Below are 19,478 nucleotides of genomic sequence, written 5' to 3'. Positions count from 1 at the left end.
AGGATAGAGGATCCCCGACCTGCTTGGCTACATCCAGGTGAACAATGAATGGAATGAACCCTCGCTGCACTCTATATTCACTTTTATGAAAGTTATGGAAACATCCCACCACTAACTGTGCTGTTTCCATAACTCCCAAAGAAGTGAGTGGAGAAAGCCCCAAACAAAAGGCGGACATCTCTGAATTTCTTTTCTGCCCAGGGATAGCTGCGGAGGCCTCACTGGATTCCCATTCTTCACATAGGTGTGGGTCACACAGGTGCCCATCTATCAGACATTTATAGCATATCCTGTGGATAAAACTAAGGCTAGGGTTACAAGCCAATTTGTGGTTGAGCGAAGAACACAACGTCCTGCTGCTAAAATTGCAACTAATGAGAGAGTATCTGGTTGTACGGATATCCAGCAGGCTTGGATTTCTGCCATGTCGCATTAACTTTCAGATCATGACATGACCACATTCACTATCATTAGTAGCGATGTTGTAGCAGGAAAAGTCACAAGTCATACGAACCAAAAAAGCCACCTAAGGCTATTGCTCTGCTTCTATAAGGCCCCTTTCACACGGGCGAGTTTTCCGCGCGGGTGCAATGCGTGGACCCATTCTTTTATATGGGGCTGTGCACATGAGCAGTGATTTTCACGCATCACTTGTGCGTTGCGTGAAAATCGTAGCATGCTCTATATTGTGCGTTTTCCATGCAACGCAGGCCCCATAGAAGTGAATGGGGCTGCGTGAAAATCGCAAGCATCCGCAAGCAAGTGCGGATGCGGTGCGATTTTGACGCATAGTTGCTAAGATGAAAGTCTATTCACTGTATTATTTTCCCTTATAACCGAAAATAATAGCATTCTTTAATACAGAATGCTTAGTAGAAGGTCAATTAAGGGTTAAAAAATAAAAATAATTAACTCACCTCCTCCTCTTGATCGCGTAGTTGCCGATCTCTTCTTACTTCTTTAATCATGAGCTGCCGGCTAAAGGACCTGTGGTGACGTCACATCCCATGGTCCAATCACATGGTCCATCACCGTGGTGATTGGACCATGTAATGAGCTCAGTGACGTCACCACAGGTCCTTTGACAGGTCCTAAAGAAAGAACAGGAGACCGGCAGCTACGCGATCAATTGGAGGAGGTGAGTTAATTTATTTTTATTTTTTTAACCCTCAATTGACCTTGTACTAAGCATTCTTAGTGCCTACCATATTAAAGAATGCTATTATTTTCCCTTATAACCATGTTATAAGGGAAAATAATTACATCTACACAACACCGAACCCAAACCTGAACTTCAGTGAAGAAGTTTGGGGCTGGGTACCACATACAGTTTTTTATCACGCGCGTGCAAAACGCATTGCACCAGCACGATAAAAACTGAACGGAACGCAATCAAAACTGACTGCAATTGCGTACCTACTCACGCGGGTTTGCCGCAATGCACCCGGGACGCATCCAGACCTAATCCGGACACGCTCGTCTGCAAGGGGCCTAAGGAATCAGAAGGTGCCCAAGACTCAATCCTCCTAACCTACCTACCTTGACTTATTGACTGAGCAAATACATTCTTGTATAGGCTTCGAAATGAATCACTGAGATCTTCAAAGTTATATTCAGAGAACAGTTTTTCTCGCTCCGGGGTGTTGTACTGTGACTGCTGCGTTAATGTTGGAGCGGGTTGCTCGGGATGGCTCGGTACCTAGGATTGAATGAGAGAACACATTTTAATGGGTCAAATAGGAACTGTGTGCTTTCTGATTTTTCAGGAAGTTCAATATAGTTATCTAGAAATTGTAGAGGGACAAGTGATGGAGCAGCAGGATGGGGTCTGTTTTTTATTACAGGATGCCTTCTTACATAGCTGCATAGTTGGCAAGGTTGAACATAAAAAGACACAGACCCATCAAGTCTATATACCAGGGGAGGAACCAGAAGTAATCCTGAGCCCTATTAACACCTCCATTACCAAACATTAAAGTGCAAAGCTACCCAAGGCTGACTTTAGCTTTAGGAGGAATTAAGTCTACTTTCACATCTGTGTTTAACTTTTCTGGTAATGAGATCCGGCAGAGGATTTCAATACCGGAGAAAAACGCTTCCATTTTGTCACCATTTATTGTCAATGCGGGCAAAACTGAACAGAACAGAACGGAGAGCACCAGAATGCACTCCCTTCCGTTTGGTTGCGTTCCCATACAGAACAGAAAACTGTTGCAAGCAGCGGTTTTCTGTCCGGCATGGGATACGGAGCAAAACAGATCCAGCATGAAACACAGTGCAAGTCAATGTTGCCGGATACGTTTTCTCAGACACAATAAAAAAACGGATCCGGCACACGATGACTTCCAATGGTTTTAATGCCGGATCGGTCATTGCTATTTTAAAGATAATACAACCGGATCAGTTTATAATGGGTGCAGCTGGTTGTATTTTCTAGACGGAAGTGTTTTTGCTGATCCCTGCCGGATGAGGCAAAAACATAAGTGTGAAAGTAGCCTGACATGTAGATCCTACACTCATTGATTGACTCGGAGTGAAGCCTATTTTTGCATAATTTTCAGGGATGACGGACAACACTGTCACATCTCAACCCTAGGGATGAGCGAACTTCATGTTTTGAAGTTTGGTTTTAGCCTGAATTCCATTCAGGATTCCGTTACCACGGAACATAACTGAATTCTATGCTGGCATTCACCGCGGAAGCCTTTAAGAGGCAATGCGTTTTGCATTCCGTCATAATAGAAGTCTATGGGCATCATAACAGAAACCATCCGGATGCGTTGTGCTGCCCTTAGACTTCTAATATGACAATGCAAAACTGAGTGCTTCTTAAAGGCTTCCGTGGTGAAAGCCATCATAGAATTCAGTTATGTTCCGTGGTAAGGGAATCCAGAATGGAATTCAGGCTAAACCCAAACTTCATCCCTACTCAACCCCACTTTCTAGATACTGTCTGTTAACAAATGGCAGCCCATGCATCAAAGACCAATAGAGACCTGTAGAAATGTCCATACCCAGCTGCCACATCTCAGTTGGCAGTAAGGCTCCTTTTACACATATATATGATCTGGCAGATTATCGAGGACGATACGGATGCTCGTGATATCTGGCAGATCATTTACATGGTGTAACATACTCCGCCATATGATGACAAGAGATTGATATAGTGATCATTTGTCCCCCTAGGAAATCATTACTCCTGAGCACCAGATTGACAGAATGAACTGCTGCACAGGAACAATGATTTTCGGTGCGGGCAGAATGACACGATCACCTGATTAACGCGTTTCTGCTCTACTGTGTCTACTGCTTATTTTTAATGTACCCAGATGATTCTTGGGGTTAGTTTGATACCCAAACTTTTCAGTGTTTGTAATACAACTGAAAAATCTAATAAAACAATTATTAAGGTCTACTAAGAACCTCAAATTTCTACGTATGGTAAAAAAAAAAGTAATTGTAATTATAAAGATGTTACCTGTCCACATCTATCATGGCATTGCATCTTTAGATGCAGTCACAGCATCGTCCCCTACCCGCTATATTACACTTAGTTAGGAGGGGCTGACTATTAGATGTACTCACTGGGGTATAGCTGTGCACACTGCCAACACTGTTCAAGTTTAAGGATGACACACTCTGGTCAGAAAGGCTGTTGTTAAGGCTACTTCGAGGACTGTCATTGCCATCCTGACTTGTGTTGTATAAAGTTACCTAAAATGAAAAAAAATACATTATATTTATATATATATATATATATAATACCATTAGACAATATCAGCCCAGTAGTCTACAGCTCGTCAGTCCTCATCTATCAAGAGGTCAAGAAATCTATTCTATGGCCTTAGGGAAGGCTGGGTGACAAAGCACACAGCCATCGTAACTATCCTAAGTGTTGTCACAGGGACAGGACATGAATTAAAACCACCCACAGACAGGGTTGGTGACTCGTTCAGATGAACAATCCCACAGATAAATGAACGATCCCACTATGGCCAATCATTCTCATGTGTATGGCCGGCTCTAGCGCATAATTAGGCAAATTGTCATTAAAGAGGTTGTCTCACTTCAGTAAGTGGCATTTATCATGTAGAGGAAGTTATTACAAGCCACTTACTAATGTATTGTCATTATCCATATTGGTTCCTTTGCTGGCTGCATTCATTTTTCCATCACATTATACACTGCTCATATCCATGGTTACAGACCACCCTGCAGTCCATCAGTGGAGGTCGTGCTTGCACAATATAGGAAAAAGCACTAGCCTATGTGAAACTGAGCCAAACGGATCCGTCCTGGCACACAATGTAAGTCAACGGGGACGGGTCCGTTTTAACTAACACAATCTGGCACAATAGAAAACGGATCCGTCTTGGCTATGTTAAAGATAATACAAACAGATCAGTTCTGAACGAATGCAGACGGTTGCATTATCTGAACAGATCCGCACAAAACGCGAGTGTGAAAGTAGCCTAACTTTCTCTACATGATAAATGCCATTTGCTGAAGTGAGACAACCCCTTTAACGTTTCCAGAATCCTTAAAGTGATGAGACATGGCTTCATCCAGTTTTCCAGAACTGTGCCCCTTACGTAAAAGGGAAAAGTTTGCTTTCAACACAAAGCAGCAGGAAAGGGATTTAAGAGATCATCAGGTTGCAGAAAAAAAAAGTTCCTTTAAATCCTATGCCTGTTAATGGAACTACTACACCCAACATGAAGCTTAGGCAGTGTACTGGCTCTCCTTAAAGGGGTTCTCCAGGAATTAAGAAAATTTAAATAATTAAATATTACTTTATTATAAATACATTCCCAAATACCTTTCATTAGTTATAATGTTTGGGTTTTTTTTGTCTAGGGAGCAATCATAAGGAGAAATAAAATGGCCGCCATCCTATTAGTGCACACAAAACCTGTCCTAATCACACAGCAGGACAAGTTACTTCAGAACACTGAGCGAAAGAGCTGCCTCATCCTTCTCTCCTACATGTCAGTGATTATGATCCTGAATACTATGAATCTTTGTACTTCATGTCCCCTCATGAACTCCATTCCCACAGAGAGAGTAGTAGGGGTGTGGTAATGATCTGTAGCACTTGTATGAAGTCTTCATTACCACAGTCGGTCCTGTCCATCCTCTCTGTACTTCAGGTCTCCTCATGAATTCCATTCCCACAAAGATTCAACTGAAGTTCTTATCAGCCGTATTTAGAATCATAATCCCTGACAAGTAAGAGAGGAGGATGAGTCTCTTTAGCTCAGTGTTGTGAAGTAACTTGTCCTCCTGTGTGATTAGGACAGGTTTTGTGTGTACTAATAGGACGGCGGCCATTTTATTTCCCCTAATGATTGCTCCCCAGACAAAACAAGCCATTATAACTAATACGTTATTTGGGAATGTTTTTCTAATAAAGCAATATTTAAGTATTTTAATATTTTTTTTTTACTCCTGGAGAACCCCTTTAAATAAACCAGCTGTGTATGGAGACCTACTGGCAATGCTCCATGGGAAAATAATATAGACAGAGGTATTTCCCAGGGAAAGAGAACCATCTCGCTAGCGCCACCTTGTGAAAGTGGATCCCTATGAGTCAAAGTCCAATTTTTAAAAAAGCCTTGGGACGTGACAAGGGAAAATAGCCAAGCCAGTCTGAGGATGGATTTTTGGCTTTCCCATCTTTCCTGGTCATCCCTCAAGGCTTCTTAAAAGTTGAACTTTCATGCTTAGGGTGCTACTTCCAAAAGGTGGCGCTAGCGAGATAGTTCTCTTTCCCTGGGAGACACATCTTCACACCAAACATACAGAAGAGCTGGACAGCAGCTGCTCTAATGGGTCAAGCTTAGGTGGTTGCTCCCTCAGTTTTCATCAATGGCCACAGGGGAGCAGCCTTATCTACTTCAATAGGCAACAATCCTGCACTGATAGGAGTAATCCTGCTGTATTCAGCAGAGTGATTCAAGAGTCGCCCACAGAGTCTTAGAGTATTTTTATATTTTTTTAAATGCTTTATCACCCATAATTTTAAGCAACTCTCAGCATTTCTGTCCGGTTCAGTTTTTCAATACAAGGCCCAGATGATGTGACCTGTAAGCTGTCACCAGGGCAGACACTGGACGGCTCAGGAACATCGCTGCTCTTCCACAAAAAGCTTATAATGCCCCATACATATTATATATACAAATATTACAAAATGATGGCTTGGAACAGCATAAAACCTCCTTTATAACCTCACCCAATCGGATCATATGTAAAGCGCTCATGTTTAGGAGATTCAACATACCTAGGGTGCTGTATAAGGTCACCTTAGTCTCATAATAGACAGCGATATAACTAGTGTCTCCCCAGCTATTACAAAACAAGAACTACGATTTTTCTCTTGACACATCCACAGAGTTAAATGGCTAAATTCTGGATGCCTGGAGCCACCACTAGGGGGAGCTTATTGAAGGCTGATTTCACAAACACTATTGAAATATATAATAATTTTTTCTTAACTGAGTTTCTAGGAACATGACCCCCAGACCCTTGAGTTTCTACCGCAGACCCGTACGCCGATTAGCCCGATTTAATGGACTTTCCACGCTGAGACCGCATTGAGATTTATTTATTTTATTACATAATGTGGATTTCATACGGTTGCCATATGAATTACAGCTCAGATTTCAATTGAAAACAACAGGTGGTAGAATACACACGGTTTTCAAATGGATTCCAACACAGAACTAAGGTTGAGCGGTATACTGGTGTCAGTGATATACAGCGGTATTAAGAAACAGCGATATGGCGATATCGCTGTTTCCTAATAACCGCTGTATTTTGTGACGTCATAGAAACGGTCACATGTGCGCTGACCGCTTCTAAATCTGTGTCCGCCCGCCCCTGCATCCTGCATAACAGTACTCACAACCACATTACTGCCCGCAGCGGCCGCCCAGGGTCCTCCTAGCGCCCCATATTCATGTCTCCGCCCACCGATTCCTCAATCGGATAACAGCAGAGGCGAGCACAACAGCCAGGCGGGAAAAGTCTCTCCAACTCCCACACACAGAGTTTGGCGTGCGAGGAGTGAGAGAGACGAGACCTTAAACATAGAATAGAACTGGCTCGGGTGTCATACATAAAGGTCCTCTGTCAGTCTTCTGCGGCCCTGTGGACTGGTCTTTCCTTCCCGTCTGCCTGAAAGCTGTGGTCTGCACACTGATCTATAATAGCACGCATTAGGGAATAAGGAGTCCTCATGAGTACCCCATACATGAGCAACATGACATTATTATACTGAGGGGGAGGGTCAAAACTTGTTCATACAGTAAAACGTCGCCTTGCGGCTGCCCCCATACAGTAAAACGTCGCCTTGCGGCTGCCCCCATACAGTAAAACGTCGCCTTGCGGCTGCCCCCATACAGTAAAACGTCGCCTTGCGGCTGCCCCCATACAGTAAAACGTCGCCTTGCGGCTGCCCCCATACAGTAAAACGTCTCCTTCTGGCTGACCCCATATAGTATGTCGTCTCCTTCTGGCTGCCCCCATACAGTAGAACGTCTCCTTGCGGCTGCCCCCATACAGTAGAACGTCTCCTTGTGGCTGCCCCCATACAGTATAATGTCTCCTTGTGGCTGCCCCCATACAGTATAATGTCTCCTTGTGGCTGCCCCCATACAGTATAATGTCTCCTTGTGGCTGCCCTCATACAGTATAATGTCTCCTTCTGGCTGCCCCCACACAGTATAATGTCACCTTGTGTTTTTTTTTTCTTTTAAATGGGTATTTATTGCGATATATATCGCTATCGCAATAAATTTCTTAATATCGTTATCGTCTGAATATTTTGATGTCGCCCAACCCTACACAGAACTCGTGCCAAAATCAGTGTGGAACATCAGCTGTGTGAACACACCCCAGGAAAGGCTGCAGGAGGCCAGAAGTTTACCGATTATCTCGATCAGCTCTGTATCAGAAAGGGCTGCGCTCCAACCTCATAAAGAAATATTCTAAAAAATATTCAGATCAGTCCAGCTGTGAGATGTAATCAACCGGAGAGTCACGAATCAATTAACGCCTGCCGTTAATACACAAGAGGCAGTAGGATTAGTTTCACTCATGTCCTTATTTCTGTAGATTAGTCTGCTCAGTGCAGTTCAGCGAGCAGCGCTCCAACTCACTGATATCTAGAGGTAAAGATGACACTTACCTTGTTAGTCACAGTGTTGATAGCCAGGCTTGGAGAGGCACTTCCAGAGATTATACAATCCATTCCCAAGGAGTCGGAATCTATACTGTATGGTGTAGAGGCCTGAAAAGAGGAAAGAAAACCAAAATATGGCTGCTATTCTTTATTTTACACCAGTAAAATACCTTTAAAGGGAGTCTGCCACCGCCAGCGAACAGATTTTAATTCTTTGAGTTGCAGTGTAGCTCTCCTATTGTGATTTTCAAATATACCTTTATGTCCTGCAACTTCTTCTTTTGACCCCTAAAAACAGGATTTTATTTATAAAAAAAAGGGGGGATTTTATAATTATGCTAATGAGGAATTAAAGTGTCCAAGGAGCTGTACTTATACCTAAAAGGACCCCAGCCGCGCCCATCAGAGTGAAGCCCCGCGTTCCTCCCCTCTTCTCTCCACCTCCACCACGTCAAATCTTGCGAAGGCGCAGATCTACTTTTTGCACGCGCCTGCACCGTCTGTGGCATTGGCTTCTTCAGCTGAACTGCTCATGTGCCAGTAGTATGTGAAGTTCAGTTGATCCAGAACTGGCCATCTTACCGTCACATGCAGTTCAGGTGAAGAAGCCGATGCCCACAGAAATGCACAGACATGAAGTAGATTAGAGGTGGCACTGTGATGAAATCGAGGAGGTGGAGAGCAGAAGAGGAGGGGCGGAACAGGGCTCCTTTATGTACAAGTAAAGCCCCTTGGGCTCTTTTATTCCTAATTAGCATAATTATAAAAGCCTCTTTTTGGGGATCCAAAAAAATAATAAAATAAAAATGGGAAAAAGGACATAATATGTTTAAAAATCACAATAGAAGAGTTAAACTACAATGAGGCAAAGAGTGAAAAACTGTCGCAGATGGTGACCTGTCACTTCGAACATCGTGTCTGATCAGCCACCATAATGTTAAGCCCCTTGCAGACGAGCGTGTCCGGATGCGTTGCGTCTATGATCAGAGAAAATAGTGCGAGTAGGTACACAATTGCAGTCAGTTTTGACTGCGATTCCGTTCCGATGTTCAGTTTTTATCGCGCAAGTTCGGGTTTGGGATCGGTGTTCTGTATATTTTATTATTTTCCATTTCATCTGCACAGCCCCATTGAAGTGAATGGGTCCGGATTCAGTGCGGGTGCAATGCATTCACCTCACGCATTGCACCCGCGCGGAATTCTCGCCCGTGTGAAAGGGGCCTTATAGAGCAGGAGGCGCTGAGCAGACTGATTACAGTCTTCTGGGGAAAGATCCAGTATACCTTGTAAATTAATCCTGTAATTCCCGCATACACCAAGCTCGGGATCCCAGAGAGCAATCAGTGCCTGACAGCTCTCTCTACCTGCATTCTTATACAGAGAAGGCTGTCAATCTCCGAGCAGGACCGCCTATATTTTTAATGAGCAGGGATTTCAAAGAGTTACAAGTCAGCTGAGCGTTTGTTCAAGAGCCAACGGCGGACTTCTGTGTGCCGCATATGTGATCGGCCAGATTGGAAAATGTTGTCCTTATTGGCTGAAAATTGCATGATAGAAAAAGAAAGGAGTGAGCACTCACACCATCTGGACCATAGGATATATTTAATAAATGGTATGCAATAAATCAATCACATCAACATTCAAATACAATAAAATTACATAAAATAGTGGTTGGTACCAACATAAAATAACACTGACGAATGGTAGTTGTGCAATCCTTGCGTACTTAGTATTTGAACTAGCACTTGATGCCGCGTAGAGTTGTATAATAGAAGAACCACTCTGAATAGTGGTAATACCGCAGACCGCAGTCGGCAGTTCTAATATCCCGGTGAGAAGTACATAGGACTCCAAGTTACTATTCAAGTGTCCTCGTGCATATAGATATGTCTTGCAGTATGACAGTCTCTCCACAGTCTCTGAGGAAGGGGTGTAGACGCCCCGAAACGCGTCTGGTGACTGGAAGAGAAGCGCCCACCTAACCCACTGGATCCTGATGAAAGGCATTGCATGGCCATGCGATAAGGAATTTCAATAATACCGCTCTAGGATACAGGAGATAACTACAGGTCCCACCAACGATTTATTATTCCTATCAGCCGAATTTTGTGATCCCGCGATACTGTGACGTCAGCAACCCGAGATTTGTGACGTGAGACGCGGAAGCAGCCGGCATCACTCGCTTCTCGTGGTAGGACGGCTCAGCGTGGAACAATTTGGAACAATTTGGGATAAGGTAGGAACCTGAACTGTATACTTAGTGGCGTGCTATCTATAGCCCTGTGCGGTTATATCGGATTAATTGTGGAGAGACTGTCATACTGCAAGACATATCTATATGCACGAGGACACTTGAATAGTAACTTGGAGTCCTATGTACTTCTCACCGGGATATTAGAACTGCCGTCTGCGGTCTGCGGTATTACCACTATTCAGAGTGGTTCTTCTATTATACAACTCTACGCGGCATGAAGTGCTAATTCAAATACTAAGTACGCAAGGATTGCACAACTACCATTCGTCAGTGTTATTTTATGTTGGTACCAAGCACTATTTTATGAAATTTTATTGTATTTGAATGTTGATGTGATTGATTTATTGCATACCATTTATTAAATATATCCTATGGTCCAGATGGTGTGAGTGCTCACTCCTTTCTTTTTCTATCATTCACAAATCTTTTTTGGGTCCGGGCACCCAAGCTGTGAGTTAGTAGCACCTGCCCATAACCACCTGAGTGTGAGCCAACCACCAATCTATTATATTTTTTCTGAAAATTGCATGTGTATGGTGTGATCAGCCAAATTCAGCCGATCGCTTGCCACTGTGCTGATGGACCAGGGAGTACGTTTAAAAAAAAAAAAAGCAGACTCCCTGGTCAGCCAATTTAGTCTGACATGTTGCTGGAGGAATCGTCCATACAATATTACACTGATACTGACCGCCACTGCTATGACTTATTTCCCCAGCATTCACTAATGCTCTGTGGAGAAGCAGTGCATACAGTGTACCCACACCTCGCCTAATATACCCATACAGAACTATACATACCCGCTCTCCAGATCGCGGCCTCTTTTTTGGCCGTGCTGGCAGCGCATCCTCCTTTGGATTTGTGTCTATTGCCCAATAGGAACCCTAAAAATAACAAAGAACACATGATATGTTAACTTCATTCACCGGTGGCAGTGCTAACAGTACATTTCTAATAGCGAAATTTGCCACAACTACAGTCCAGTGCAGCGAGGACTCCTACTGCTCGTTGTGTTTATTCAGGCAATGGGAGGATAAGCAGGGAAAAAGGTAATGCTGCATTTAATGTATATGCAGAGATCAGCACATTCCTTCCCTACACTTGCCTGCTTGTTAGTGGAGTTGAGGAGCTGTATTTTCATGCAGCGATCACCTCCACTGTACGAGGAGAGGCGATGGCTACGATCTGCTGCCCAGAAACTATAGACTGGCAGATTATTAGGAATTAGCATTCGTAGGAAAGTTCATCCTCTGACAATTGGGCCGTGCCTTAATGGCCAAATGACACAGCAGGTTTTACAGCGGTATTTTGGTGCGGACAGCCGCAACGAAATTCCGCCGAAAACCCACCTGTGGCTGTGTCCTTTCTGCATCCAATACATCTCAATGGGAAGCAGCACTGAGGACTGCGAAGGGGCGGCTTATAGCCACAGTCACACTCAGAAGGGACAAGTCCTTTCTCGGCAAAGCAGAGTCTATAAGCCGCCACGCCGCGATGCTCAGGGCTGCCTCCCATTGGGATGGATGGGATGCAGCCAGTTTGCAGGTTTTCAGCAGAATTTCATGGCTGCCCACAGCAATGTTCCGCTGTAAAATCCACCGTGTGAACGGGCCCTAGTACTCCAGGCAAAAGCTGAAAACGAAGTGGAAGCTCCCACCGCAGTTCCAAAGCTTTTACAGTGTGCCCCTATACAGGTTCCTGGAGGGAGATCATGACAACTTCAAACAGAGACCAAGCAACAGGAGTAGTCATGGATCATGGGCCATGAATCCAGGCAATAGCTGTATTTCCAGAAACAAAATATAGAGGTCATGTACATCAGTTTTTTGCTTTGACTGTTCCTTAAAAAATAAACTGTAATACGTGGCCCTTTAAAATGTTCCTGTGGCTCCTTGCCACACTGATGTCTATAATGATATTGCATGCAACTGACAGTCAAAACCCATTTTCTGCCTCTAGAAAGCTATAGAAGAGGCTGTAACATCCCTGGCCCTCAGTACACACGGCAGGTCTGTGAACGTTACCTTTCCAGGGTCATCCTTGGACCGAGGCACTTTCAGAAAGCACTTATTCAATGACAGGTTGTGTCGTATAGAATTCTGCAGACAAAAAAGAAAAGAAATGTGAAGAGTCAGCAGTCTGCTGGGAATTACGAGAGGATCCGTTGTGTTCTGCAGTGGGAAAGAGCATTTTCTCACAATTAATTTCTACATAAAGGCCAAGTCCAGACATTTTTTTTATTTATTATTTCACATGAATATAAACTAAAAAAAATTAAGAAACTTTGTAATAAGTCTTAATTAAAAATGTCCTATTGCTTTGCTTCTACAGCTCCTTTGTGGATTATGAATCCCCATGGTGACAGACAACAACCATACTCCTTGTAGTCATATCCTGCAGACATCGCCCTCCATCTGTTCTGTACTTCTGGCTCTACCAAAAGTAGTTAATAAACTGAAGGGAAAGTATGAGGCCGAAAAACTGCAGGACTGCACTACAGAGAATTAATTTACTCGCCTATTTCCAGCAGTCCTAAAGACCGTGAATGCTCGGCCAATGTTAAAATTGGGTACTCGGGACCACCGCTCTTGTGATCACCAGGGATCCCACTGGTCGGAATCCAAACAATTTTGCAGTTATCCCTTCTTAGGCTACTTTTACACCAGCGTTTTTGCTGGATCAGTCATGGATCAGCAAAAATGCTTCCGTTGGGATAATACGGTTGTATTATCTTTAAAATAGCCAAGACGGATCAATCATGAACTCCATTGAAAGTCAATGGGGGATGGATCAGTTTTCTATTGTGTCCAAGAAAATGGATCCGTCCCCATTGACTTAACATTGTGTGTCAGGATCCGTCTTGCTACGCACCACATCACAGACAGAAAAACGCTGCTTGCGTGACTGATCTCAATAGCGAAAAGTGAAAGCGCAAGTGTGAAAGTAGCCCAAGTCCACCTCTCCTGGAAAAAAAATCTATTTTATGTCTCTATCTGGGGAGCTTGGTGACAACATAGACGGCTGTTATTACAGCTCCGACACACACATGTAGCAATAAATGGTCTTTTTCATAACGTGTTAAAAGGATTTTGTCTTGTACTGTGCCAAGTGGAGGAACGTAATATACTGTACGTATTTCCATTCAGCCCTGACCCATAATGACCAAAAATGGTTAAGTTTTTTAGGAATGGGGGCTAACTTCTTTTGAGCAACTTAAGGGGATTTTCCAACTTTTTTTTATACTGGATAAGTCCTCAGCATCTGATCGGTGGAGGTTCGAGACCCGGGAACCCCACCAATCAACTGTTTGAGAAGACCACGCGCTCCTATAAGCAGCTTACCCTAGGCCACTGAAGTCACATTCATCGGTCACGTGGCCTAGGCGCTGCTCAGCCCTATTCAGGTGAAGTGAAGTCAGAAAACCCCTTTGGTAGACACTTGCAGAACCATTGAATATGACATCATGGCGCCCTAATGTCCATGGCACTTACCCCGGTGACATATGAATTTTAAAGAAGCAACAAATATAGAACATGCACAAAAAATAAAAATCCCTGCCCTTCCTTCATCTCCTCATTCCGTTCGATCATAATTTCACATATATCCCATATTAAGCCTTAGGCCTCATGCACACAACCGTTTTTTGGGTACGCATCAGAGCCGCAGTTTTTGCGGCTCGGGTGTTGACCGATGCAAAAAAATACAGCATGTCCTATTCTTGTCTGTTTTGCGGACAAGAATAGGCATGTCTACAATGGGCCATCCGTTCCGTTCCGCAAATTGCGTAAGGCACACGGGCGGCTTCCGTTTTTCGCGGATACACAGTTTGCGGACCGCAAAAGACGTCACGGTCATGTGCATGTAACCTTATGCTGCTTCTTCCTTTTCACTGTGTCTGGCTGGAAGATAACTGGCTATAGAAGGAACCTCCTACTTTGCCCATTCTAACCTAGTAAAAAAAAAAAAAAAAAAACACACATCACTAGATTAATTCCCTCCAGCTGAAGATGGTAGCCAGGTCTTATGATAAGCTTTAAAACAACACCAGCTCTAGCCACAATACAGGACAAGAAACTGTAGGGTGAAGCGGAAGCTGCATATACCTGCAGCTCTCACTCTTACCCGTTTGCTAAATGTGTTTTTTCTGGCTTTATCACAGATAGCACCACAATCCTCTGGTTCTCAGCTTTAAAACAAGACCTGGCTCATATACCTAAGCAGATACAGAGATGAAGATAAACAACATTTAAGCAGCTTCAATCTCCCCTTCAGCGGGCTGTGATCTCAGGCAGCGAGAAGAAAGAGGGGTGGTCAGTCGGGACGTGCAGACAGGCTGCAAGGAGAGGAGAAGAGGTATAGGTCCTCCTGTGAAAAAGTTTATGACCCCATGGGGAGGGCTAAGCAACTTCTGCATACGTTTTCAATCCCATCAGAGAGCATACTTGCTATATGACTGTTACCGACAGAGATAAAAACATGATCACTTGCTCATCTAACCACCCTCTGCGGCTAATTAGGATTTTATTAATTCCCCAACCCAGATGTTCACCAGACACTTGTACCACACACACAAAACTAAATAAAGGTTACATATTACACGGTCCCTATCCTGCATTACACCCATCTGAGAATGAACATGCAGGATTTAAAATACATTTGCATCCAAAAGTTGGTTGCTGCATTTCTTTAACACATGCAGCAGTGAATGTATAGTGTCTGAACTCCTCACATCTTACAGCTCTTTGCAGAGTATACCTTCTATAAGGACTCTGCTACAGTACATATCTCAGTTGCAAATTTGAATTTATATGCAATTTTTGCTTCTAATCACTGTTGCAAAGCTGCATGGAGATGGATGTGTGCATTAATAATTAAGGTGTATTTTTAGGGATTTGGGAGAAATACTGCAGAACTCGATGTCTTCAATGCGATTCCTAATTTATTCACCAAGAATGCGACGTTTCGACTACAATACGTTTTTCAAGCAGAAAAATATTCATTTTTAGGGTGCATTCATACGAAAGTGTGACAGCCGTGGACCCATTGACTTCCGTGTGCGTGCCTCTGCACCGCAAAAGATAGGACATGTACTATCTATGGCCGCATCTTGCGGATCGTAGACCCACTAAAGTCAATGGGTCCACAGCACTATGTGGGGTGCGTATGGCAGAGTGTGTAAATGCGCCCTAATACACAGTATTCTGTGCAGTCTCATGAAATGTGGATTTTGGTAACAATATACAGTTAGATCCAGAAAAATATGGACAGTGACACAAGTTTTGGTATTTCCGCTGTTTACCAAAAAATATTCAAGATACAGTTATATAATCAATATGGGCTTAAGGTGCAGACTCAGCTTTTAATCTGAGGGTATTCGCATCCAAATTGGAGGAAAGGTTTAGGAATTACAGCTCTATAATATGTAGCTGCCTCTTTTTCAACGGACCAAAGGTAACTGGGCAATAGGGGTGGGAGATATAAACGATATAAGATATTATCTACATAAATTCGGACAACGATATAGATTTTAGCTATATCGCCATATGGCGATAGATGACCACGGAGCGGTAGTAAATTGAAGAAGCTTCTGACTCACTGCTCCGTAGCCTCCCGACTCTGCACCGCACTACACTGGCCAGGGCCTTGCGTGCGCGCTGGCTAACGCTGTGTGTGATGCCAGGTCCCTCCCAGTGCATGCTGGGAAGAAGATGCGGTCTGTTTCCTGCGGACTCCATCAGCCAGCCGCGCACCCTGCGGGAAAGGTAAGTATATTAGCAGGGGGTCCGAATCTACAGGGAAAGGGGGGGGGGGGGGGGATGGCTATGGCATGGGGCTGATGGCGCTGGCTGGGGGACATGGATGATGGGAAATGGAAGTTTTACATTTTGCACTTTATTTTAAACAATTTTGTGTTCTACTAACACTTCATCTTTACATTGTTTGGAAAAAGATCTGTTACATAATACACATCTTAAAAATTTCTTGAAAAGTTTTGTAATTTGTACACATACAGAAGAAAATATTATATCGCGATATATCGTTATATCGCACATGCTTCAAATTATATTGAGATATAGATTTTAGGCCATATCGCCCAGCCCCACTGGACAATTAACTCAAAAGCTATTTAATGGGCTACATAGGCTATTCCCTAGTTAATCCACCACCGATTAAGCAGGTAAAAGGTCTGGAGCTTATTCCAGGTGTGGCATTTGCATTTGGAAGCTGTTGCTGTGAACCTACAACAAGAGGTCAAAGGATCTCTCAATGGTAGGGAAACAAACCATTATTACACTGAAGGAAGAAAAAAAAAAAAAAAGGATAGCAAAAAAGGATTGGCTCATTCTGGGTAAAAAAAAAAAAAAACAAAAAAAAAAAAAAAAAAGCACTGTTGAGCTCGGGAGCTCAAAAAGGCCTGGACGTCCATGGAAGACAACAGTGATGGATGATCGCAGAATCCTTTCCAAGGTAAAGAAAAACCCTTCACAACATCCACCCAAGTGAAGAACACTTTCCAGGAAGTAGATCCATCAGTATGTAAAATCTACCAAAAAGAGAAGACTTCATTAGAGCAAATACAGAGGGTTCACCACAAGGTGCAAACCATTAATCAGCATGAAAAATAGAAAGGACAGATTAGACCTTGCCAAAAACACCCACAGAAGCCAGCCCAGTTCAGGAACAGCATTCTTTGTACAGATGAAGCTAAGATCAACCTGTACCAGAATGATGGGAAGAAGAAAGTATGAAGAAGGCATGGTACAGCTCATGATCCAAAGCACACCACATCATCTGTTAAACATAATGGAGGCACTGTCATGGCATGGGCATGCATGGCTTCCAAAAGCACTGGGTCACTAGCGTTTATTGATGATGTAAGTGAAGACAGAAGCAGCCGGATGAGTTCTCCAGTGCACAAGGATATACTTTTCAGATTCAACCAAATGCAGCAAGGTTGATTGGATAGGGCTTCATAGTACATGGACAAAGTCCCATACCGCGAAAGCAATCCAGGCAAAGAAGTGGAATATTTTGCAATGGCAGAGTCAATCCCCAGCTCAAGCATGCATTTCACTTGCTTAAGGCTACTTTCACACCTGCGTTCAGGTGTCCGCTCGTGAGCTCCGTTTGAAGGGGCTCACGAGCGGTCCTGAACGCAGCCGTCCGGCCCCAATGCATTCTCAGTGGAGGCGGATCCACTGAGAATGCATCCGCCTGCCAGCGTTCAGCCTCCGCTCCGCTCAGTGAGCGGACACCTGAACGCTGCTTGCAGCGTTCGGGTGTCCGCCTGGCCGTGCGGAGGCGAGCGGATCCGTCCAGACTTATAATGGAAGTCAATGGGGACGGATCCGCTTGAAGATGACACCATATGGCTCAATCTTCAAGCGGATCCGTTCCCCATTGACTTTCAATGTAAAGTCTGGACGGATCCGCTCAGGCTACTTTCAGACTTAGAAAATTTTCTAAGTTATAATGCAGACGGATCCGTTCTGAACGGATGCAAACGTCTGCATTATCGGAGCGGATCTGTCTGATGAAACATCAGACGGATCCGCTCCGAACGCTAGTGTGAAAGTAGCCTTAGACAAAACTTAAGGCAAAAAGACTCACAAACAAGTAAGGCTACTTTCACACTAGCGGCAGGACGGATCCGACAGGCTGTTCACCCTGTCTGATCCGTCCTGCCGTTATTTCGCCATGCCGGCGGACCGTCCTCATTGACTATAATGGGGACGGGGGCGGAGCTCTGGCACAGCACGGCAAGAGGCCGCCGGACTAAAAGTACTGCATGTCTGACTTTTAGTCCGGCGGCCTCTCACCGCGCCGGAGCTCCACCCCCGTCCCCATTATAGTCAATGGGGATGGAGCGGCGGAGCGGCGGTCCGGCGAAATAGCGGAAGGACGGATCCGACAGGGTGAACAGCCGGTCTGATCCGTCCTGCCGCTAGTGTGAAAGTACCCTAACAACTGAAGACAGCGGCAGTATAGGCCTGGCAAAGCATCACAAAAGGGGAAACCCAGCATTTGGTGATATCCACGGGTTCCAGACTTCAGGCAGTCGTTGCCTAATGTTAGTTTGTCCAATTACTTTTAAGCCCCTGAAATGAGGAGACTTTCTAGAAAAACGGTTGCAATTACTATACATTTTACAGGATATTTTTGTTCAACCCCTTGAATTAAACCTGAAAGTCTACACTTTAGGGTCCATTCACACATCCGTAGTGTATTGAGGATCCGCAAATTGCACCCGGCCGGCACCCCAATAGAAATGCCTATTCTTGTCCGCAATTGCGGACAAGAATAGAACATGTTCTATTTTTTTTCCGGAGCTGCGGACCGAAAGATCAGGGGCGCGCTCCGGAAAAGCGGATAGCACATAGTGTGCTCTCCGCATCTATTCCGTCCCCATAGAGAATGAATGGGTCCACACCCGTTCTGCAATTTGCGGAACGGATGCGGACCCATTATTACGGACGTGTGAATGGAGCCTTAAACGCATCTCAGTTGTTTCATTTCAAACCCAATGTGGTGGCCTGCAGAGCCCAAATCATGAAGATTGTGTCACTGTCCAAACATTTCTGGACCTAACTGTATATTTTTAATACATTTGTGGATGACAAATATTGTACGGCCTCCCTTTCAGTGTTTTTAAGAGCACAGACTTGTAATGTATGATGCACACCTTACTATACTACATTTCTATTGTCTTGTGTGCAATCTTCTGTTTGGATGTGAGCTTTAGTTGTAATGTTCGTACAGATGCATTCTTTTTTAATAAATCCTGTTTGTCTCAAAGTCACAAAAAGGTCAGTGTCGGTCTGGGGTGCCTAGGGCCCACCTGTAAAATTTATTTGGGGGCCCACCGTACGAATACATTCAAAAATTACCACACAGCAGCCACATGCTACCAAAAGATTGAATATGGGGGTCCCTGTAGCCACTTTGAGAAGGTAGGTCCGTAGGAGAAAAGAGGACACTGGTAGCTTTCCTCTGTACCTAGAGGTCATCTCAACTCTGATCGCGTCTATAATAATAAATTGGAGA

The 19,478-nt window shown here is 44.1% G+C and overlaps 1 protein-coding gene across 1 annotated transcript in view; it reads right to left on the bottom strand.

The window, feature by feature from the left end:
• FOXJ3 (forkhead box J3) overlaps positions 1-19,478 on the bottom strand; it is a 136,652-nt gene that overhangs the window by 26,881 nt on the left and 90,293 nt on the right. The window contains exons 4-8 of the mRNA XM_040428776.1: positions 12,458-12,532; positions 11,234-11,317; positions 8,189-8,290; positions 3,586-3,714; positions 1,540-1,699 (exon numbers count right to left, since the gene is read on the bottom strand). Of these exons, the coding sequence (XP_040284710.1) occupies positions 1,540-1,699; positions 3,586-3,714; positions 8,189-8,290; positions 11,234-11,317; positions 12,458-12,532 (550 nt within the window). The remainder of the gene's footprint in view (positions 1-1,539; positions 1,700-3,585; positions 3,715-8,188; positions 8,291-11,233; positions 11,318-12,457; positions 12,533-19,478) is intronic.

This window comes from Bufo bufo, chromosome 1, assembly GCF_905171765.1.
Source record: "Bufo bufo chromosome 1, aBufBuf1.1, whole genome shotgun sequence".
NCBI classification, from domain to species: domain Eukaryota; kingdom Metazoa; phylum Chordata; class Amphibia; order Anura; family Bufonidae; genus Bufo; species Bufo bufo.
Note: the sequence above shows the minus strand (reverse complement) of the source record. Positions and strands in the feature narration are given on the sequence as shown.